Source organism: Indicator indicator, chromosome 1 (assembly GCF_027791375.1).
Source record: "Indicator indicator isolate 239-I01 chromosome 1, UM_Iind_1.1, whole genome shotgun sequence".
Taxonomy (NCBI): domain Eukaryota; kingdom Metazoa; phylum Chordata; class Aves; order Piciformes; family Indicatoridae; genus Indicator; species Indicator indicator.
This window is the reverse complement of record NC_072010.1, coordinates 28,457,649-28,481,427: the sequence shown is the minus strand read 5'-3', so window position 1 is coordinate 28,481,427 and position 23,779 is coordinate 28,457,649. Positions and strand designations below refer to the sequence as shown.

General features: G+C 36.8%; 1 protein-coding gene across 1 annotated transcript in view; it reads right to left on the bottom strand.

Annotated features, from left to right (window-relative positions):
* Window positions 1-381: 381 nt before the first annotated feature.
* The window catches only part of COG6 (component of oligomeric golgi complex 6), a 53,373-nt gene continuing 29,975 nt past the window's right edge, over window positions 382-23,779 (bottom strand). Inside the window, exons 12-19 of the mRNA XM_054381656.1 lie at window positions 22,049-22,140; window positions 20,030-20,147; window positions 11,947-12,078; window positions 11,263-11,430; window positions 8,923-9,030; window positions 7,494-7,547; window positions 4,731-4,810; window positions 382-624 (exon numbers count right to left, since the gene is read on the bottom strand). Of these exons, the coding sequence (XP_054237631.1) occupies window positions 477-624; window positions 4,731-4,810; window positions 7,494-7,547; window positions 8,923-9,030; window positions 11,263-11,430; window positions 11,947-12,078; window positions 20,030-20,147; window positions 22,049-22,140 (900 nt within the window). The 3' untranslated portion in view covers window positions 382-476. The remainder of the gene's footprint in view (window positions 625-4,730; window positions 4,811-7,493; window positions 7,548-8,922; window positions 9,031-11,262; window positions 11,431-11,946; window positions 12,079-20,029; window positions 20,148-22,048; window positions 22,141-23,779) is intronic.

Here is a 23,779-nt window from a genome sequence, read left to right as displayed (position 1 = left end):
GTAAGATGTAAAAGCGATGCACTTGAGAAATTGGAAGTATATCAGTTCTATTAAAATTACACTTATCAGCATTTACTGATGACAGGCTGAGAAAAAGAGTAAAGAACAGGGAAAAGAGCAAATAAAAATATTGGTGAGGTCGTAAGAGACACTGGTTCAATATCTAGTTGCAAGGATTATGAAATGGAAAAGATTTTTTTCCTCCTTTACTCTCTTTTTCAAAGAGATTGCATATTGTCAAGGTCCATTTCCATTAGAGGAACACATTCTATATATCTATATTCTATTTTACTGGTCTCTAGAAGGTATTCAAAGATACAGGACAGACTAGACTTCTGACAAGCAGATTAAACAAAACACATTCCTACATAGTTTAACTCTACAGTTACACATCCAAACTCAAAACCAAAATAACTCAATCCAAATACTCAACAAATACATAATTATGGATTCTGATAAATCTTAGGGATGCAAGACTATGAAAGGAGTGCCTGAACTTGATGAGGAGATCTGTGTAGTATGGTTTCTGGATCCTTATATTCATTTGAAGGATCCATCACAGCTGCATATAATTCACTGTAAGCTCGGCAGACCAGCTCTGTTGACTGTTTTATTATCCTCTCCCTAAAAAAAAAAAAAAAAAAAACAACAAACAAAAAAACAAACCATAATTTGCAAATCATAGGGAATAGAACTGTACTTCATACAGAGAACTGAAGGTATATCCTGAAAACACACATTAAAAATCAGTGAGTTACATTAAAAAGCCCTTTCACTTTCACTGTGAAAACAGCTTGAATTTTTAAAACAAAAGGGGGCTTCTTCATCTCTTTGCATCATATAACCTCTCATATACGATCCTCATAACCAAGAAATTATCTTTTTTATTTCTGCAATCATGAAAAAAAAATAGAAGGATTTAATTTGCATGTGTTAGTTTTTCACCAGCACTCCTCTGCATCTTTTAAAAGACTGATAATCTTAGTGATCTACCTTCTACCTCCTGTGGCTTCTTGCTGTCCTTTGTAAATGTACTTTTTTTTTTTTTGTCTACTTATAAATATATTCTATTCTTCTTTATCTTGACAACACCTGATTCTATAATCAGTCAAAAAGTAAGAGCTGAAAGTGATAGTGGCCAGAGATTTAAAACTTGGCACAGCCTTTTACCAACAATGATATGAAGTCTGCATGGTGTTATTTTCTGGATCTAAATGAGTAACAATGCACAGAGATTAGATGCTAAATTTAAGTCCAAAGTTTGATTTCTTTTAAACACAAACTAATTTTTTTTTACATTGCCCATTAAGCCAGTTTAATCACCATGGTGATGTGCTTACAGTTGCATATGTATTTTTATCTATCATAAAAGGTAGTTAAAACTGTTTTACAGCCAAATCCATTCAGAGGAACACTAGGAGTAGCTGAAGAAACCAAGGTAACCATGAATCCAGATTCAGCCTTGCTGTACTATAAAGTGAAGGAATAGAGACACCTTAATTGCATCCACTAAAATCAGGGCTGAATTGTACTAGCTTTTGGGAACTAAGAAGTTAAAAGAAATCTCAAAGACCAAGTAGGTCAAACTTTGTCTTCTCAGGAAATATTAAGAAAGGGAAGTTATGAAAAAAGAAAATTAAAGGAACAAAACCTTTGCATTTTATTGTGATGCAAAGTATCTAGTTTGATACCTGCCAGTACCATGAGGTTATTAGCATGCCTGGAAAGACTGGCCTTTTAATAGTAAATTAACCACTGTTATAAGGGAAATATATTCAAGGTGCTCAGATAAAAACAGCTGTTTCTGAACACAGTCTGGGACCACTAAGCTACTGCAATATGACAATCTCTTAAGAAAGTATTGCACCCAGAATTTGTATAAAATTACCTGTATTGCACCACATAATATTAAATGAAAAGAAAAAAGTTCATCAAAATATTCCAGAGGATTGAACAGCATCAAATGAGTCTTTCCATCACATGTCACTGTCATTAATCAGTACATTAGGATTTCAGTTGCCATAACAACATGATACATTTTATCATTAACACAAACGGCAGTGCTTTCTAAAAATAGTACTGCCAGCATTCAGTTTCTGTGATTCAACACAAATGAAAAGACCTTTTAAAACCAACAACACATACATAAAGAAATAAATAGCTTAAAACTTTTTTTAAATGACCAAAGGGATTTGGAAGACAAGAGGATTCACTGGCAAATGCTGGAAGGAATGTTTTTTGTAATTGCGAAGCTTAAATGATATTTCCAGTGAGTATATGATACACCACAGGAGTGGTCCCTTACCAAAACCACGTCATCTGTTTTGAGAAACCATGAACCCTTGGGTTCCAGCACTGTTGGAACAGTGGATCACAAATAAGTGATGTCAAGGAAGACATCTGCAAAACTGACATCAAGTGTCTGCAAAACTAATCTGAAAATTTCAGTTAGTACAGGCAGAGATTAAAATTATAGTACTGGTTAAATGTTCTGCTTGGTTTTTTTAGAAACTTTTTAATTTTGAAGGGTTATTTACTACAGGAAATACTGATGGTTAAGAACCTGATTCTGCACACATGCACCTCTGTAAATAGGCATTGTAATTTCAGAAGTACTGTTTGTGTTTGAAGCTGCGTGTTTGAAGGTTAAGTGGCTAACAAACTTTATTTTCTTAATTCAGAGCAGAATCTGACCTGTAGCACTGAGTTATAGCAGATTAATAAACTCCTGCATGTCAGCTGAGCTACGGCAGCTACAGCAGTCTTCACAGACTCACATCTCAGCTGCCCACTGTTGCAAGGTAACATGAATTGGGCTTAAACTGTGCTAAGAAAGGTTTAAAAAGGTAATCAGACGGATAAGAGCAACCAGTTTACCTTGGTTCATCTAACAGAAGAAATTAATAAGTCAAAGTAATTTTACTGTGCCAAGTCTTTATGGCAGCATAAAGTCTACCTCTGAAAAACTAATTCGGTGTTAGCAGTGAAAAAATGGAGGCCTTCAAAATACATTCACTGTTATTATGATGTTTAAATGGACACACATTAAAAAAAAAATAGCAAGAGCTAAACCCCAGGTTTAACAGCTCCACATCCAGAAGCAACACTTCATTGAGGTTAGAGCTCAGCCCACCCTGTACCACAGCATAACAGGGTCAGCTCTGCTGGCTGAGCTTTGGGAACAGTAACCCCGGCAGACACCCAGTGAACTAGGGGAAAGCACCAACATCCCCCATGCCAAGCCATGCACCAAGTATATGGCAGAAAACTGCAAGTTTTTGAATGAGGAGGACCTGAACAATACAGCAGGAGACCCTGATAGTTTGTTGCGGGTCCCTTTCAACCGAACTATTCTATTCTAATAAATTCCCAACAACCAATATTAGTCCCTTGACATATATAATGTGTCACTTGCAAGATGCTGTAATGAAATCCTGCTGAGGACAGGTATTAGTAGTAAGAGTCCAAATATTGTTGCATTACATAAAATGTGATGTTCCAGTCTCAATGTTTGGAATGTTTTGCAACTTGCATTCTTCACAGAAGCGTGAAAAACAATGCCTGAAAAATAATGCCAACAAAAGCTTTTCATCAGTGTTTCACTCCCTGAGTTTAAGTACTACAGAATGTGTCTGTATGGTTCACATTTAACTGGACTGAAATTCAGGGCACTTTCCCTAGCCTTAGGGTACAGTTATATTTGCAAAACAAGAGAAGAGATAATAAGTTCTCACTTCCATACTTCAAAGCAGAAATCACTGAAAACAACCATACTGGGTGAAAAGTAAATTCAGCACAGTATTTGATGGCACAGAACGCCAATACTCTACAGTAGAAGATAACAAAGTTGAAAAATCCACTCCTGATGGAGCAGTGGGGATAAAATAAATCTTGATTGGAGAATTACATTATTTCATTTGCCTTTGGAATGCTTATGAAACAGTTCTAAAACAATTTACAATTGAATTGACAAAAAACTGTGGGCACAGCAGAACATGTTCAGAATTGATGAACGTAATTAATTCTGATGGTGTCTGTTAAATGAAGAGTAACCACTTCAGAGAGTTACAAAACTACATATTCCTTACTGCTTGTTCAAAAAAGAGGAGGGTCAGAACAAAACTGAATTATGACCAGAAAGACAATGCAAATATGAACACAGCTGATAACCTGAATTCTCATCATGATCCACTAAAACCTAGCCAAATTAATCCTGCTGATCATTATGTAGGCATAACAAATTCAGAGGTAAGCTACTGTCATGGTCCAGGCCCAGCCAGCAGCTGAGCCTCATGCAGCTGCTCACTCAAATGACACCCCACACCCTCTAGTGTGATGCAAAGGATAATCCAGAGATAAAAGCCCCATTGGGTTGCCATAAGAGTTTTAAGAGAACAGCACAGAGCTAAAGACAATCAGGAAGAACAATAATACTAATGAAATACTGTACAAAGCAAATGATACAAAACACAGTACAATGGCACATCCCACACCTGATCCTGTCCCACCATGTTGTCCCACACCATGGTCGGTGACCTGCCTAAAGCCCCCACTCTTACCCTGCCAGCCCTTCCCTTACATAGCATCAGTATGGCCTGGAATACTCCACTGGCTGTTTCACCTGGCTGTCTTGGCTGTAGCCCCTCCCAGTTCCTTACAGAAGGAAAAAAAAGAAAATATAAAAAAGGCAGCTTAACCCTATCCTAGCCGAAGCCAGGACAGGTACTTACTTCACAGTGGCACTCAGAAGGAAGTTCAGCTGGGACATTAACAGACTATCTGGAGCAGAGAGGTATCGATCAAACTGAGCCTAAGGTGGGGAAGAGCACATGAGACCAACATATTAAGAACCTGCTGTTATGTGAAAATAGGCAAAAACACATTCAAATATTTACATTCAAATACCATGATTTTATTTGATAAAATGTTCTCTTTTTATGTATTTAAGATAAATCCTATAAATGTTTAAGGTAGAACTTCATAGCCCAAGCCAAATGTCTAATTTAGCACCCTTGTCACCAAAATTGTAAGTTTGTGACTCTGAGGAGCACAGGTAGAAGGACAAATTATAGAATCCAGCTGCCATAATTATCCATCTATGTTTCCTGTGCAGCTAGTGCAGGTATGCACGCACCACTGAAGATCACAGAGTCATTGAATGGTAGGGGTTGGAAGGAGCCTCCAGAGATCATCAAGTCCAAGCCCCCTGCCAAAGCAGCATCACCTAGGGCAAGTCACGCAGTAATGTACCCAGACAGGTCTTGAAAGTTTCTAGAGAAGGAGACTCCACAATCTCTCTGGGCAGTTTTACAGTAAAGAAGTTTTTCCTCATCTTGAGGTGGAACTTCCTGTGATCACACCTATTCTGTCCAAGTCAGACATGTTGCACGTTTCTTTTCACCTTTTGACAGGGAGTTGCTGTGTAATAATCTAATGAGCACTTATGTTGGGAAAAACAAGTGCAAGGAATCCAGTTCAGGCTCTTCAAAATGCTTCTAAGCCTACTTCTCTTCCATATACAGTGAAAAAAAAGTTTTGATTCTAGTAGTTTGGAGGGAAACACATCAAGAAAGAACATTACTGCTGCCTTCAGCTGTCTATCAGAGAGGTCATGGATGCCCCCTTGTAAGTGTTCAAGGCCAGGTGGATGTGGCTTTGAGCAACCTAGTCTTGTGGAAAGTGCCTCTGCCCTTGGCAGGAGGGTTGGAACAAGATGATCATTAACAGCCCCATCCAACCCCAACCAATCTATGATTCTATGACCACATCAGTGACTATAGGAAAGATGAAGCCAGATTTTCTCATGGGTGAAAACATAAGGAATACTGAACACATATTACACTAAGGAAAAGTCTGATTAGATAGTAAGAGAAAAATTATCACCATGTGTGTCATCAGACACTGCACAGGTTACTCAGAAAACTGTATTATCTCCATCCTTGGAATCAATCAATCAGGCAAGGCCTGAGGCAACTCTGCCTAACGATGACAGCCTTCCTGAGCACTGGATGAATCTTCTGAAGTAGGTAAAACTTAAAATCCACATCCATCATTTAAATCTCCAAGAATTGGATACAAATGACTAATGAAGTCATTCACAGTTGTCATAAATTAACTTTCCAGGGTTATCTGCCCTCATTTGGAAATGAGGGATTTTTAGCTGAGAGAGGTATGGACTTCACTACAACAGCATCTCCAAGCACATATGAAGAACTTAAAAAAGGCTGGGACCTGAAAATTTTTCAGGTTAAGTTGGAAGGCAGTGAATCTGCCTGCAAGTACTCCCTCTGCATGGTTCAAATCCTGGGAAGCCAACACATTAGCCTGATAGATGGGATTTATGTGGTTTTGATTTCAGCACACTGAGTTCCATTCACTGTGTGTTCGCACAAGCAGATACTCAACAAAATAATGTAGAAAATAAAACAGTTGGGATTCTTCTCTAACTATTCATGTGGAATTATTATACACTGCTATAGATAACAGAGTCACTTATGTATAATTTAAAGAGATGGTCCCCAAGCTGCAGTCTTTAAATTCCTCATTCCTTTAAGTTTCACAAGCCCATGATAAATGAAAGATATTTTAAATGCAAAATTTATTGCTAAGAATGCATGCTGATCTCAGTAAACCACCGAGTGCTCTGTTTCTGAGCTCTGTTCATTCAGCCAGCTTGGGAATCACTGGTTTGAAATTTGCTAGGGGAAAACCAGCTACACTAAGGCAATTAGGAGGCATTCACTACATGTTTTAGAAGACCTGTCTTTAAAAAAAAAATATTTTAAAAAGACCCTTTTTCATGAGATTATACATGCACTGCTGGATAAGTAGGCCTTATTTACAGTTAAACTAAACTTGGCTAAACAAGAAGGCTAAACTTGGCTAAGCAAGAAGAGTGACAGATCATATATTATTGCCTACTGAACTGTGATATTGCTCTCTCTATGCAAAATAGCATTCACAAAGTCTATGAGAAATGTATCAGCTGGTAATTTGTTTTAGAATATACTGTAGCTTTCAACATAAAGAAAAATGTCACTGTGACATATGCCCAGCACCCAGCTTCTGAGTTTGACTGACTTCTTTGCATAAAATCAAAGCCTAAGGACTAAAATTATAAATGATAGCAGAACCTGTATTTCAAAGCATACAGGCAAAAAAATACCAAACAACTTTGGTGATTAAAACTAATTAGAGCTAAGTATTTGCTCTTAGCAATTTAAGATGACTCATGGGATAGCATTCTATTAAGTGAAGTTCTGCTTCTTAAGGCTTAGAAACGAATATTCTATTACTACCCATTCATAAATAATTTACGTATTTATTACTTCAAGTGATTGAGTTACTACAAATGAAGTCTTCCCAGACACGTAATTTAGCTGTTCTTCAGGAGTATGACTGGTTAGATTAATATTTACTACATCACATGCTTAACAGTATTCTTTCCCATGTCACAGTATCACCACCATAATATGAAACTGTAAAAAGCTTACCATTGCAACCTTCAGGGACACAGAATCCATACTTGGCAAATTTGAAAGAGGACCCTAAGAATCAGCAGTGAAAGCAGGTGAAAAAAAGGTCATACTAGCATATTGAAAAAGATAAGAAATAATAAATTCTCTAATCAGATCAGTATTGTTATTTGGTCCTGCTACAGGATCATAAATGTTTGGAAACTGAACCAGTATATCAATACTGAAATGCTGTTAACAGTTCATTTATATCCTACCTCTCTCTTAAATTACCAACTCTGAATACTGATTTCTTAATATGTCTGTTCAAGTCCTTTTTCTTCCTTCTTCATCACTAAACGATAAGCATCCAAAAAAATCTTCCACAGAGTCTAGCATAAAAAGTGAACTGCAAACTGGCCATACCTCCTTGGTGTTCCAGAATTGCAAGAGGACAACTCCCCCTCTATTCATCTCTTTTGAGACGGTGTGGAATTCAAGCCTGATTCCCAGTAAATCTATGCCGGTATGGTATTACAATGTACGCATAACACCTAACCCACAGGCAAATCCTGTGATGTCATCTCTGTAGCCAGGCAGCTGGACAGACATAAATGAAAACTGCTACATTCCATCAGCAATCTGGTCAATTTGAAATTGGTTTTAGAACAGGAGACAGACTCATGAATAGGAAACCAAGCTGAATTATTAATCAGATTATTTATACATTTATTTATTCATCGTCACACATAAAAATCTGTTGAATTTGGGCACTTTACATAAAATTATTGGCTGGAGAAACAATCTAAAGCTCTCCAGAGTTCTGCTTTCTACCTAACCTGCCTGTTCTTCATCTTCACAAAAGATCACAAAAGGACACAGGCATAGCTGAAGGGAAGAGGGGCTGTATTAATACTTCTCACTGGACAGCTCTGGTTCACCAGAAATTATGAGTGAGAGCCAAATTTTCAGAAGAAGAAAGGAGTTAATTGTCTAACACCTCCAAAGTACCTGCTCTGGCTATGCTATGGAGGAACCCTGTGCAATTCTGTACAATGGAAGAACCCTGAACACTGCATGCATTATGTCCATTATGTTCTAGATGTCATGGAGGTGGTATACAAACCCAGTTTTCTGTTTTATAGAGGCAGCTTGACTCTGACACTTTCTGAGGCATATTAAATTACCTATACAATTATTTTCAGAATGTATGGAATGTCTGTGGTGTATGGAGCCTGCTGATGCAGCTGCACAGAAGGACTGCTGCGTATCCAACCTGCTAGGCTTGCTGATCATACAGTGTAGGGGAAATTTGTGTGCCATTGTCTGGTTCCATCATGAAAAATCAGCAGATGTTAGCGTATTTCTGCTTAAAGAGGAAGGTAAATTTGCAAAAATATTAGTGGCAAAATGCTTCTAGTTAGCATACACACAGTACTTCTTCAATGTGTACATTATACAAGCTCACCTGTTCTGGCTTGTGTTGCTGCACAGAGTTATAGATGTAACTCAGACCAGCTCTTGTTAACACGTAGGAAGCTTGTTCATTTATAAGTGTATCTAAATGAGCTTCAATCTGAAATTTTAAGCATAAGATGTTTATAGAATGTGCATGAGAATATTAAATAAATCAAGATCTGAGGTTAAATGCTAGAAATACCAATAACAAAAGGATTTAAGAATGCAAATATCAACAAACAAGGGAAAGACATAAACACAGCGTAATTGTTTTATCCATTTGTCTTCCATATTATAAAGACTCACTAATAAAAATATTGATAATCCTTTCATATCTCACTAACAGAAGGACCTAATTTTTTTATTTGCAAATGTAACAGCATCAAGAATTAAGAATAGCAAAGCTCCTCTTTTAAAAACTGTTGTATCATTTTATTTTTCTGTAATTCTTTGAAAGTGTGATAAAAATTATCCAAATCTTATTGCAAATATTGACAATAGCACAGAAGTTTTACTATAAAGAAGACAGACAATCTTAACAAGTTAAATAAGACAAAACTAAGTAATAATCAAGTGATTTTAAACTCAATACTGATAAACATGGTATTTGAAAAGAAAGTTACCTGAAAGAACAATAGACAATGAAATTTTGCTATGAATTTTGCTTTAATTGTCTTTCTATGAAAAGAGGGACAAACATACTTTACATTCTTAGTATAATCATCACTTAGCAGAGAAACCTAATCAACAAATCTAGTCACAGCAGTAGCAACCACTTTATAATTTGAGTAGTCTTGGAAATATCACAGAATCACAGAAACATTCAGGTTGGAGAAGACCCTCAGGATCACCAAGTCCAAGCAATAACCCTACTCTACAAGGTTCACCATATCTAAACCATATTCCCAAGCACCACATCTGAATGACCGTTAAACACATCCAGGGTTGGTGACTCAACCACCTCCCTGGGCAGCACATTCCAATGCTGACCACTCTTTCTGTGAAAAAAACTTTACTGATATTCAGTCTAAACCTACCCAGCCACAGCCTGAAGCTGTTCCCTCCTGTTCTATCACTAATTACCTGTGACAAGAGACCAGCACCAGTGTATATATACACTATTACTTTGGCTTTACAGATAACTACCTCACATTTATTTTTCTTCTAACCCCAAAGAAAAGCAAAAAGCTGTAATACACCAAACTCTTTAAAATATAAAACTTTGGTATGTGATATTTTATGAGGTTTTTTTTACTCCCTAAAATTGTTTAGAAAAATGCACTTTTAAGTCAGAAAGGAAACTAATATTTCAATTTGAAGATCTCAACTGTCTTAGTACTTTTTTTTTCCTATGAAAAATGTCTCTCATATTAAATATGCCATTCTAACTCCACTTTAATAACCTACTTATGTATAATCTTAAAGGTATTTTTTCAGTCTGTTCCTGTATTTGTAAAACGTTTGAAGAAAATAAATGGTATTAAAGGCATAACCTTCACTTCTACAGCTTATTTGAAGAATAAATCAGCTCCAACATCTACTGTGAAAAAGCAGCTCTGATAATGGAAATTAGAACCACCCTAGACAGTTTGGTGAGAGCTAAAAGGTGCTGGAAATTCTAATCAGGAGTAGAAAGCAAAAAAAAAAAAAAAAAGGCTCACAGATAATCTTCATTGGTGCTTTCAAATAAGAAGTTGTGACTTCTTTTTTTTTTAAGCTCTTGAGCTCCAAAAGTTTTTCTGAGATATATCACAGAGATCTTCATGCAGCAAAACTATAAATGGGCAGTGCCTCAGTTTCCCTGAGTCAATAGTTTATAAACGACATTTCCATTTCAAAATGGTACCAGATATGTACAACCCTGGCACATTAGGTGAAACCAAACAAATGAGAAAAGAAAGGCAGAATGAAGGACTTAAGTAATAACTTCAGCTATACTACAGTGCAGAAGTAGATGATGAGTATTAACTGTATGATGGAACACAATCATCTATCTGACTGAGCTTTCAACTCCCATTTGCTTCCTCTCATAGTTTGCAGGTAAGCATTGGAATGATTAGGACAATGAAAATGTTCACTTCAGTGTTTAGGTACAGGTATCTGCACCTAAACCAAACCAAAACACATCTTCTGGTTTTTGTCTGTTTAAAACAAAGATGTTGTGTACCATAATCTCTCACACCTGCTATTTTGCTTATTGTGACCAATAGGAACCCTTATTATCCCATTTCCTTGATTTAGAATTGGCCTAAGGCCAATATTAACAAAAACAAATACACTTACTTCACAACATACAGACTGCAAAAATTCAGGAATAAGGTAATTTTCTTTCGGGACTGTCAAAGCTTACCTGAAACTGTAACATTTCTAGACGTTTGTCAGTGAATTCAAAAAGAGCCAAAGTAGTCTTCATCATGTAAAGGGAATTTACCATGAAGGTTGCCATATCAGCTGTGCCCAAATTACTAGCAGACATAGTACACATCTGTAACAATGGATCTAGCACACAAGACAAAACCTAAAATAGAAAATACATAGGAAAGAGAGAGGAAGGAGGAAATCATGTCACATGAGGCTTCTAAGGTCATTCTATCACGTGTTTATTCCTCAAAGTAGAATAGAGTTTCCTGCTGTGAAAGCAGTTTTCTACTGGATTTGTCAGCAGGTGATCAGCTACCATAGTGAACAGAAAAGTATAAAAACCAGAGAACAGATTCTAACCTAGCAGGAGGAAGATTAACCTACATTAGATAATTGATAATTGTGCAATCTTGAGGGTGTATTTACTTAATGGAGTAGTAATTGGATAACAGAATTTAGATACTGTGTTAAGAGCAGCACTCCATACCGTACGGTAATTATCCACTTTGTCAGTCACCATCTTACTCACATTACAAACTCAGGGTTGGAAGAAAGCTCCCAAATGGGACCAGACAAAGAAGATTAATGTTTCACCCACCTTTTGTATACTGAGACCAATTTACACACACTTTCCCCCTCCCCCCCTCTTCAGAGCAATCAAGCATTCTTATACCTGCACAAAGTCAGCTTGACGGGCATCCAGTGGGACAACAGATGAGTCATGACATGACAGAATCTCCCGCAGCAAGTTAAGTGTCTGATTTAGTGCAGAGCTTGGGCCAAGATCAGGAGGTGGGAGTTCAACCTGAAAAACAAAATCATCTGTTTGTGAGCTTTTTAAAAATTTCATTTACATCATCCAATCTGTTAGCACAAATGCTAGCAATAAAATTACATGTAGCCATGTAGAGAAAAACTTTGACACTGGACAAAGGAGCACGTTTCAAATAATCGCCTGCAACTTTCAACACAACCATACCATTCAGTGACAAATAACTGGATTTCTCTAGAAAACCACATACAAAAAATTAGTAGTAAAAATATACATTTGCTAGGTTAGGTGACAATCCATGAACATATTATTGACATCACTGTTGTGTTCACTTTGAGCATGACCTCCTATAAATGCTCCAGGATCTAGTGCAGGCAGAACTCTGCGATACTGGGGCCACACTGCAACAGCTGAACAAAGTCTTATTCTTGACAAGGCTGCACTGCCCCTGTTGTGCTGGTTACAACACATACAATATAAAACCAGCACATCTCTTTCCCCAACCCACATTCCTCAGGCTCCATTCCAAATGTAGTTCCATCTTCTTGTCTTTGATGCTGCCTCAAACTGGCTTCCTGCTGCCTGAAAACCCTTGCTATAAACCAAGGCTGCTGGCCTCACTCCTTTTTGCCAACAATCCTCTTCCAACCTTCCTGTCTCCTGCTTGTCCCAAAGATAAGCATAGATCTGGGTGGATCATGTGGGAGTAAGGAGCGACCAGCAATATGGAATAAGCTTCATAATAATGTGAATGTTTGAGTCTTCGAGGGATTAAAAAAAATATGAAAGGCGCAGAGGCTGCTAGCCAAAGAAAGCAAGAAGGAGTGCGTAAGAGGCATTTTCAGAGTGGAGCATTACAGAGCCTTCAGGAAATGAATCTACACCTAATGTACATGCCATCAGAGACAGAAGAAACAACTGACTCTCTGAAGCCCAGCCTACCTTTCACACCATGCATGTTCTGAAACATTTCAGATACCGTACATGTCCCCACAGTGTTACCACCATGAACTTTATGCGTCCGTCTGAACACAAAGTGTTCCTCTGTTCTTTCAGGAGGCAGTATACTGAATTCAAGGAACTAATGGAAAACTAAATCTAATAGGTTCAGAGAACAGTTGTTCAGCCTAAGCAGTCTTAAAAACATAAAAAATATATTCTATCAATGAAGTAACAGTAATTCAGAAATAGGCACTTGTTCAGTACAGATTAGTAGTAAAGTTGAAATTTACAGCACTGAGTGACTTTATTCCTGTTTCTTCTTGTTATTATTAGGGGTATTGATTGTACCTTGAACACAGTGTTCTCAGACCTGAACTGGACCGTGTTCAGGGATATTTTGGCATTAATTTGAGACTAGAGTTTGATGGGTTTTTACTTCCATCACACACATAGATCATGGCAATGATAATTTCAGGCTTCTTTGCACAGAATTTTTGTTTCCTGAAGTAGCTGATGGTCAGAAGCCTCTCAATTAGCTTTATCTTTGAGTTAATCTGTTCTTCTGTCTTGCAGATAGGAGCAAGGAAAAACATTATGGAATAAGAAAACACAGCAATGAAAGAAGGTTTACATTGTTACATTCTCTTTGAGCTAGCTTGAAATTCCTGACTACTGTAACAGAGGCAGAATTATCAGTAAGTGGAAGGAGAAATAAAGCAGCTCTATATTAACTTTGAAAATCCTGACTTTTTGCACAAGAACGTAGTTTGGGTTTTTTTCAGAATTAAGAGGAAAAACATTAATTTACAGAAAAAGCTATCAACTTCAATCTGTGAGAGCTAAATGTGCTACTCTAATAAGAAAAAATAAAAAAAAAAAGCCTGAACATTTTATATGCACTAGAAGAATATTATAATCGATTCCATTTCCAGAAAAATAGATTTGAAATGCATGCTGCATTCTACTTTTGAAGTACCTGTTTCAGATGCAAACCAGACAAGAGCCAACTAACAGCATTAAAACATACTCTGACACAGTACTGTCTAACCAGTTACAACCAGCAGTTCAGTCATGCAGAAATAAGGCAAGCCAGCTGTTCAGCCTTTCAAAGAAAACAAAAAGAAACTCTCAATGTTTCAAATCCAAGGTATAAAACTGAAAACTGGTTCCTCTAAAATTACAATGGACACTAGAAGTTGTACATAAGGTTTAACATAAGAAGTTGTATTTTCATTTAAATTTCTGCATATCAGTCCATAGGGAATAACCACTTAGCCAGTAATCTTCCTCCAGATACACAATCCAGAGCTGGCTTCTCTATGAGAGCAAGTAGCTCAAAGGATGTCTTGAAGTACTTAAGAAACATGAAAGGAAAATATGGGAAAAAGAAAAGGCAGTATTAAGAATCAAGAGTATGCTGCTTCCCTTACTCGTTTAAAAAGAAGGTTAAATGGGGAAAAAAGTGCCATTTTTGTTCCTATTAAACACAGTTAATTCTGTTAAGGACTGGAGCAGATATTAAGGAGAGTAGTTTTTTCAGAGGGTCATATATATACCTGCAAATACTGAAAATACTCTGCAGGCAAGCAATCAAAACTATTTATATACTATCCTACTTGACCATTAGAAAGTTAACAGTACAGAAAGACATGGACCTACTGAAGCAAGTTGAGCAAAGGGCCACAAAGTTCATGCAGGGACTGGAGCATCTCCTAGACATGGAGAGGTTGTGTTCAGCCCAGAGAACAGAAGGCTCACAGGGGAATGTTATCAAGGTGTATCCCTTATGGAGGGATAAAGAAGGAGGAGACAGGCTCTTCTCAGTGATGTCCAGTGACAGACAGGTCAAGAGGCAATGGGTACAGATTGAAACACAGGAAAAACATTTTTTTACTGTGAGGTTGGCCAAACACAGGAGACAGTTGTACACTGAGGCTGTGGAATGTCCATTCTTGGAGACAGTGAAAACTCAACTGGAAGCAGTCTTGAGTAACCTGACACTCTGAGAAAGATGGTTGGACTAGATGATCTCTACAGGTTCTTGGTAAACTCATCCATTCTGCAATTCTGTGATACTGGTATTAAATAAACCAAGAAGGTAATTTTAATCACAGAACTCCTCAGAGAAGGCACTGCTTAGCGTGACAAGCAAGAGTTGGTGGCTTTTTCAAAGGCCTAATAAGTTTTTAATAGTCTTTAAAAATCCTCATTGGTAAGGAGGAGAGACAACACACTACAGACATGGAACCTTGTAAACAGGTATCTGGATGTTTCATCCCATCAGTTATAACTTATTAATATCAACTACAGAAGTTCATTATACAAATCAGACAATATTCACCACAGGTAAACAACAGCAGTCTAAGAAACTTGAGGGCATATCTATCAGAGAAGCTGTTTTAATCTCTTTTCAGCCCTATTAGGATCCTACAGAGATTACCAAAGTTGAATGTCTAATGGGATGTTTTCTAGCTATCAGGTTGATCTTGAGGAAAAGGCAACAGAAAAATTCTTGCTATCTTTGCTTTGTTCACGTGGATCCATCAAAAACCACAACAGCATTTAGATCACATCATCAACCGGTTTTATTAAATCTGCCCCATATGTGGTTTCCCAGAAACCTAATAGGTTTCATTATGACAGGAATCAAACTATGAGGAAGAACTTTACAGTTTTTCCCATGCAATATTTTAATACTTCTCCCACTGATAAACTTAACTGATAATGCAATCAAAGCATTCAATTTGCATACATCTGCTTTAAAAAGAGTGGCATTAAGGAATAACAATCCCAAAACAATCCCAAAACTGCTCATGACAGGTTTCAAGGAGTATTGGAGCCAAAGAGGCTCCCTTGTGTACTGCCTTTCTTTGATAACAAGGAACTTAACTTCCAGGCAGTATGCTCAATATTTCTGTTACATAGATTTCTGATTGCAAAGAGCTACCTGAGAAGTGTGTATGAGAACACCATCAAAGGGGTTTCTCAGACTGAAGAGTCTGAAGCTGTGAAAACTGCTGAGTACCTTCTTTTCAGATTACAGCCAGGATGCTTGGGATTTTCTGAAGTAACAAAAAAAAAAAAATTGCTCATAGGAAAGTGCTTCTAAGCAAACCAGTTAAGTATGCTGAAGTAACCAGGGATTTCCCTGTATCATTTACACTGATGGCTTGACAACCAAGAGGGAGAATCCTGATCTAAGACTGCCTTTAAGTTTCCACACAGCTCTGTGCTTGTGATACTTATATAAGACGGGACAAAAATAGATCTAAAGAGGAAGTTATTTTCTTGTCCTAGAAAGAACAGCCTGAAGTCTCAATTTCCCACTGCACTTCAGAAATTAAAATTCCAGGCAGTTTGATGGCAACGCTCAACTCAGCATAGTCAATAACCCAGGGAATTAAATTGTCTGTGGTGATGAGGACATCAGAGTCAAATTACCATCCTGTCATTCATCTACATCCAAAGGAAGGGACCTTGAGGAGTTAGCATACTTAATGAAACATGCTTTGTCTAAAAAACAATTTCCCAACTAGCTATATGACTACAGATACTAAAAAAGCATACCGCAGCAAGACACAGGAATAGACCGGTGTTTCTAGACAGTTGTCCCTATACCACAGCACAAGAGAACTTGCACATGGCTAAAAAGACTCCTGTCAAGCTACAAATTCATTGGTAATTCTGATTAAGGCTTCTGTAGCAACGTACAACAATGAAGAAAACTCTTAGATTCCCTTTAAATTAAATGAAAATTGTAGAACTGATTTCCATCCAGAATTTCTTAAGATTTTATCAGCAATAACTGAAGATATTGAGGGAATACTATCATAAAAATGGTGTAACACTCACAGGCTATATTCACCACTTTCCAACGATCTAAACAAAACAGGTACTTAAGTTCATAGAATATTTTTTTTTTATTTAAGAACACCCTATTTGCATTTTAATCTATTTCCAAAGTTAATGACAATGCCATCAGAATTATATTTCAATCAAATAATGGCAGGTTGATATTCTTTGAAACAGGCTCATCAATGCCTTAAGATGCAAAATACAAGCAGAAATAGGGAAACATGATTTCCAGACTGTCACAGTGAAAAGTAATTTACTAATTTTACAAGTGAGTATTCTCTTTGTGCATAACAGCAGCAGCAGCAAAAAAGCCTTTCCAATCACACAAGCACAAAGGGTCTGTTCTCCAGGGCTTTAAAAGCTCCTCTGAAAATAAAATATTCTAGAAGAAGCTGCAGCATATATACAGTTAGCAAACGCTGGTTAAAAGGTTGGGATGTGCAGAGAATCCTGATAGTGATATATATACAATTTTGGTTTGAACACAGTAAGTGAAAGGTTTGTAAAAATCAACCTTGACATTCCTCAAAACGTAAAAGCATTGTGCCATTCACTGCTAAATTAACAAAGATATAAAAAAGACACAGAAGCTGATTATCTGTGTATTAACACACAATAAAGTAACAAAATTAAATGTATGATAAAATAGGTCTTTATCTTATAGAAAGTCAAATTTCTCTGAGTGCAATTCAGCTTACTAATGTATTTTTTTGTGAAGTAAAACTATTTTCAGTCATAAGGAAAGAAGACATCAGTCTATCAATTCAGCAGTCACTCATAAAGGGCAATAATGTAAGGTGCTGCAAAGGGCTCTCTAAAACTCTGTTACTAGAACTATACATCAATACAGTAGGATTCCTTCTCAGCCATAGTCACTTTGGCACAGAGATTAAGTAATTGTAGATGCCTTTGTTAGTCATGTATCTAATCTTCTTCTGAGTATCTTTTAAGTTTTGACCTCAATTATATTCTGAGGCATGATCATCATAGGGAATATATGCAATGTAAAACTGTCAATGTTCCAGATTCAATTTATAAATGTGAGGAAGAGCAGTATTACGAAGTTTTTACATTACACGGCAGGCTTGGCATGCCGTTCACTGTTTGCAATAAAACACCACTGAAGGTGGCAGTGCAATCACTGCCCTCATTTCATGCAAATAAAACCAAATTTGACTCCTTAATGAAACAATGGCAGCAATCTAGAGCCAATTACATCAGACCAGGGGCTGAAGAAAGGGGAACTAAGAGGGCACAGAGGATTACACAACCTTCCCATAGTGACAATTCAAATAACACATACTATGAACTCGGGCATCACAATTCCCTTATCACTCCTTCTTCTCCATCTGAATTCTATGTGTCTCCAAACTGAAAACAGCGTATCACCCAAAACAAAAGCACAAAGATTATGAGTTGTGAGTAGAAAAATGATGCTGGATCCTGTGTGAGTACAGATGTAAGACCCAGCAGGATGAAAACAAGAGAGCTAAATATAACAGAGGTGAATAGAGAGCTGTCTTACAGTTTCAAGCCAAGAAAATTTCTTACTTTAAGTGCTCCCTTGTCTGTGCATTCTTTGTAAGTAAAGAGCAGTTATACAGTTTTGCTAAGGTCCATCACTGATTTTGATTCATAAAGAAACAAGTACATGCCTTTTTTATTTGAGCTTATTTATTAAGAAATAAAATGTTTTGAGGAATTCATACATAGCTAGCAAATTAATATTGTCCCTGTCCACTGTATGTTTTATTAATGTGAAATATAACTGCCCCATGAAGAAGCATTAGTAGCAGAGGAACTACTGTTCTGACAACACCACATTCAAATGGAAATACTCCACAAAAACATACTGAGTGGACTTTAGCAGTATGGACTGTGGGTGGTAGCAACTAAGGAGTAACCCAATTAACAAATAAAACCACTCAAAGGAGTCACTGGGATACACAGAAAGGAAGAAGAGGAGGAACAACTGTTCCTTTGAGGAAGTCATTCCTCAGGCTTTGCAGAAAGACAGGAAATTGAGACCAGATGCAAACTGTGCAGAATGAGAAAACTACTTCTGAGACCACAGAACATCACTCACCAAACTCAGAAAATCCCACTGAATGGTTGGTGGACTAAAACATTTGGCACAAATTATTATTTGTGTAACTATATGTATTTCTTGCATTTATCCTGTAGGTGAAATACAAATAATTTATAAATTCACTTCCAAAACTTTGTTGTTTGTTTTTCACTGTTAAACTTTTTTTTTTTTTATTTTTTTGCTGGAAAAAAGCAGTACTGTGAGAGCTGAGAGTAATAGAAACTCTGGGGTTGTGCAATAACTAGGAATACAGAAAGGCATTTTTTCTTGCTTTTTAGGCCTCCTCTACTCATTACATCTCATATAGGGCTGCTGGATGAAGATCAGATCCCTAAGAAATGGAAAGGGACATGTAGCCTAACAACTTTCTTTGATTTACTTAAGATTTTAAAAAGGTGAAATAATGGGCCAATCTACCAACTACAACATGAAATAAATAAAGGAAATTTGAGAAAAACTCTGTATTAGTTACTGAACAATAGGAAGTTCACTGAAATGTAATTCAAAGTGATCACAAGAGAGGAAAAAATACTAGGAAGGAGAGGTGATTTAGGAGAGGTGATTTCTAGGTAGAAAAAAAAAGTATATTCTGCTTTTAAGAGCAGCAATGTTCATGTGGTTGAAACTACCTTTATAAGACAGAAAAGCCCAAATTTGTTCTTACTTCCCTTACTTCATAAAATTCATAACCTCAGTAACGGAATTAGGCATATGAGTAATTAAGTATTAATCTAATAATGCATTAATACAAATGATCTAGCTTAATTAGCTGACTTTTATACATTGCATCTAGAAAATCTTCCTAGTTCTTTTGCTTCTCATAGATTTAAAAAAATATATAGAATATTCTACAAACAAATACTGCTAACAACAGTGTTTTAGCTGTATTTTCACAAAAATAAAACTGCTAGGAGAATTAAATCACAGACAGGAAGTTTTTGTTGTAGTTTTATAGCTAAAATGTTGAAACTATGAAACTTCAGTTTTAGGGAAAGTTGACATATAAAAGTGACGTTCAATTAGTAATCTTACTAGAAAAGAAAAGGGAAATGAAAGTGTGTTTTGAAACATGAAAGCTGCATGATTTTTAAAACAAACCTTGTCCATTAGTTTACTTGCATGAAGACTCAGGCTATTGAAGAATATTTTCTTGCTCAACAAATGCATTTCTTCGATTGTTGTTAACAGTGTGGCTGCACTGTTTCCTACAATACCACTGAAAACAAAATTAAGATCAATCAAATAATCTGAAGGGGGGAACATGACAGGGTCAGATACCTAAAATTATTTTCAAAGTTGAAAACTTACAAAACAAAATTGCAGGGAACAGTTCTCCCTATTAGTTGAGAGATTCAATCATAACTTTGAGAAGAATTAATGTAACTATGTCATTAAGCAGATATTAAGTACAGGCTAACTAAAATTGTGCACAATCTTTTTAGTATAATTCTAAAACATACTGGATTTTTGTTGTTACTCTAAATCTGTTACAGAAAAAAGATTACATTAAAAGGATTGATAACCATTCTGTCAAACTGTCTTTCAGAGAGTATCATCCCTCTTCTTTCTACACTGTCAAATTAGAGTACAAGAATTTTTATGTCTGGCTATTCCAAGTGTCAAGCCATTATACTTACATGAATACTGCATAACCCTTAAATGGCATTACATGAATGTGGGCCTCTCACATACACATCTTCTGTATAAGAATGGCAGTAAAAATGCTCATTGTATCATAATAGGGCTGATTTAAACTTGTGGCTTGATTCTCAGGTTACAATATTATTGCATTTATTAGATCATTTCTTAAGTTGCATTTTCCTTGCTTTAGTCAGATGCACTTCCTCTATACTGAGGAAATTATTCAGCTGACACAAGGTCACAAGGTACTTCAATGGTCTTAGGGTTGGGTGATCAGTTGGACTTCATCTTGGAGGTCTCTTCCAACCTGGCTGATTCTGTGAACAATGTACTGTTAGCAAGACAATAGGCAACAGGTATGACTGCCCAAGACCTTCCATTTTGATATTACACTTTCAGTTGCATTAAGCTTTATAACCACTTTGAAACAAACTTTGGAGAGAGGTTAGGAATTTGCCTTACATGAATTCTACCACAGACCTGTAGTGCCAACAGAACTGAGGACTTAAATACACAGGATGCTGCCTGAGAACTACTTATCCCAGTCTGCCCAACACCTAAATGCCTTTCTCAGACAGAAAGAAGCTTAGATAGTAATAATAGTAATTCAAAATCTCAGCAGTTCAGTCCAGGGCCGTGAAGGAAGATTTTTCTGCTATTGCTGTTCCTAGCCAATACGAAATTAGGCTAGATACTAGGAAACACTTCTTCACTGAAAGGGTTATCAAAGACTGTAATGGTCTGCCCAGCGCAGTGATGGAGTTGTGTCCCTGTAGGTGTTCAAGTGGCGTGTGGATGTGGTGCTTAGGGACATGGCTTAGTGCTGCCCCTTCATTGCTAGGTTGAGGGTTAGACTGGATGATCTTTGAGGTCTCTTCCAACCAGATATAAAAAAACAACCAACAAACCAACCAACCACACTATTGCAAATGCCACAATGTATAAAAGCAGCTATTCTGGCTTTTCACCAGCTTCTATGCTCTTAGCAGCATCTGAGAGGTTGGCAGATGATTGGTACACCTTCCACAGCAAGATATAGAATGTATGTAACTATCTTCCCAATAGAAAAATGCAAGTGCATAATTAGGAAAAAACAGTATCAAAACCCAGTATCAAACACAACATAGCTGTTTACGGAAGAAAAAGAAATTTGAATTTCTAGACACAATTTAATTCTAGATTATTCTCAAGGGGAACTTAGTCATCTTAAATGTTTTCTGTAGGGGGTTTCTGTATACTATTTGTACCTACACAGAACAAACATTTTCTGTGGCAAACTGATGCTATATTCCAGAGCCGATTCAATGTGAATTGAGGAATGCCAACGGAAATATGATATCTGCTTGATATCATACACATTTCTTGGGTGCACAGTATAGAGTGAAAAGCAAGCCACAAAAATACTCTTTTCATTATATTAGCCCTTATATACACACAGTTATAGACGTCTTTAATATAATGTGCAATTTTGCATACCTGATTGTATGGTGATAGAATTTAAGAAGATTAGAAATCTTGTACAGTAAAACTGCTCCTGGCTCAGCCACAATCACCTGCTCAATTCTAACCTGCAGAATAAAGAAGCACAAGCATCCTTCAGGTCATACATTTCAAAAGCCAACCTCTATGATTTTATATGCAATATATGTCTGATTTTTGAAAAATAAATTTAACCAGAAATAGATTTAAAAAGAAAGCATCCAGTTAACCAAAACATTCTGCACGTACAAAGTGCTTCTTGGTTGCCAAGCTTCAGAGTAAAAAAAAAAAAAAAAAAAAAGCAGGTGCATGTATTCTTAAAAAAATAATTTAAAAACCCTACAGATTTTTATTGAAACTTGTTACTGGAAATTTCAAAATAATGAGATCATTTGATGAAGTAATATCAGTGCATACTAGAAGCCTCCCCAACACCGAATAACAAAAACAGCTGCAAAGATGCAAAATCCCTAAACCGTAGCAGTTGATCATTATTAGCATCATGCAGCAATTCAGAACATCCAAAGTATTTTGTATTTTACCTAAAAGACAAAATTTCACCTGGAGTAATCTGTCCTTCACTTAAAGGAGAGATTATATGCCTCCTACTGGTATTTAATTAGGTATGTTTATAACTAACAACCAGCTATTCATGCTAACTCTTTATCTCAACCATGAGACAACTGGCTACACAGACCAAAACAACTCTGACTGTCTTTTTCAGCTGGACAGTTGATGTCTTGTCTTCATGGAACACACAGCCTCAATCTACTCATAAAAGGCTGCCCCAGGGTCAATTTTTGGGCACTCACAAGGCAGTGATAGACAGTGACTTATCACTGCACTGTTTTCTCATATGCCTGTGTGTGAAAGGTCTACACACAAATCACCAGCTTTCCCAAGTTATCTGTCTGCTGTTCAATAGGGAAGAGAATTAAGAAACAGGAAAAGGCAGAACAGACAGAAGGAGAGAAAAAAAAACAAAACAACCAAGAAACAAAAAACCAATACCCAAAAGATTTTAGTGTTAAGAAACAAAAATGACAACTAACAAAACAAAGCAGCAAAAGAAGCATTGCTGCTTTCCCTACAGGAATCTTCACTGCACGGGACACCCAAAATTTGTGAGTGACTAAACCTATCTGCTCAGGCACATACACTCTCCATTTCCTAATCCTATACATTCTGTAGCTGGTTGACCACAAAACACTGTCCAAAGTCTATATAAGACATCAAAATCATTAGTTTTGACTTCATCTTATGTGCTACGGAAAATCTAAATGCTTTCAGTGACCCTATTTCCAACTTCCATCTGAAGTGAGAGGCTAGTGGTAATACCTACCACCAGTGAGAACTCAAGAATCACTTGCATGCCTAAAACTCAAACCAACTATCATGGACAATTTGTACTGCATAAGCAGGATCCTTCCTCAAAAGTAAGGAAACTGTATCACATCGTACACCCACATGGAGAGGCATAAACCAGTAAGAAAATTCTATGTAATTCTGTATTTAACAGTGCTTGTGGAAATTCTATGACTAGTCTTTTATCAGGCTATTTTATATTTCAGCATCAAATCAAATCAAAGTGACAGGTCTGCAAACATCAGCAGAAACCCACTAGAAAAGCAGTACACTGTGGTGCCACAGAACTACAGAAAAAAACCTGTTTTCTCTGAAATTAATGCAGTTATTTTTTTATTGTGGACAATCTTCAAAAAGAACAAT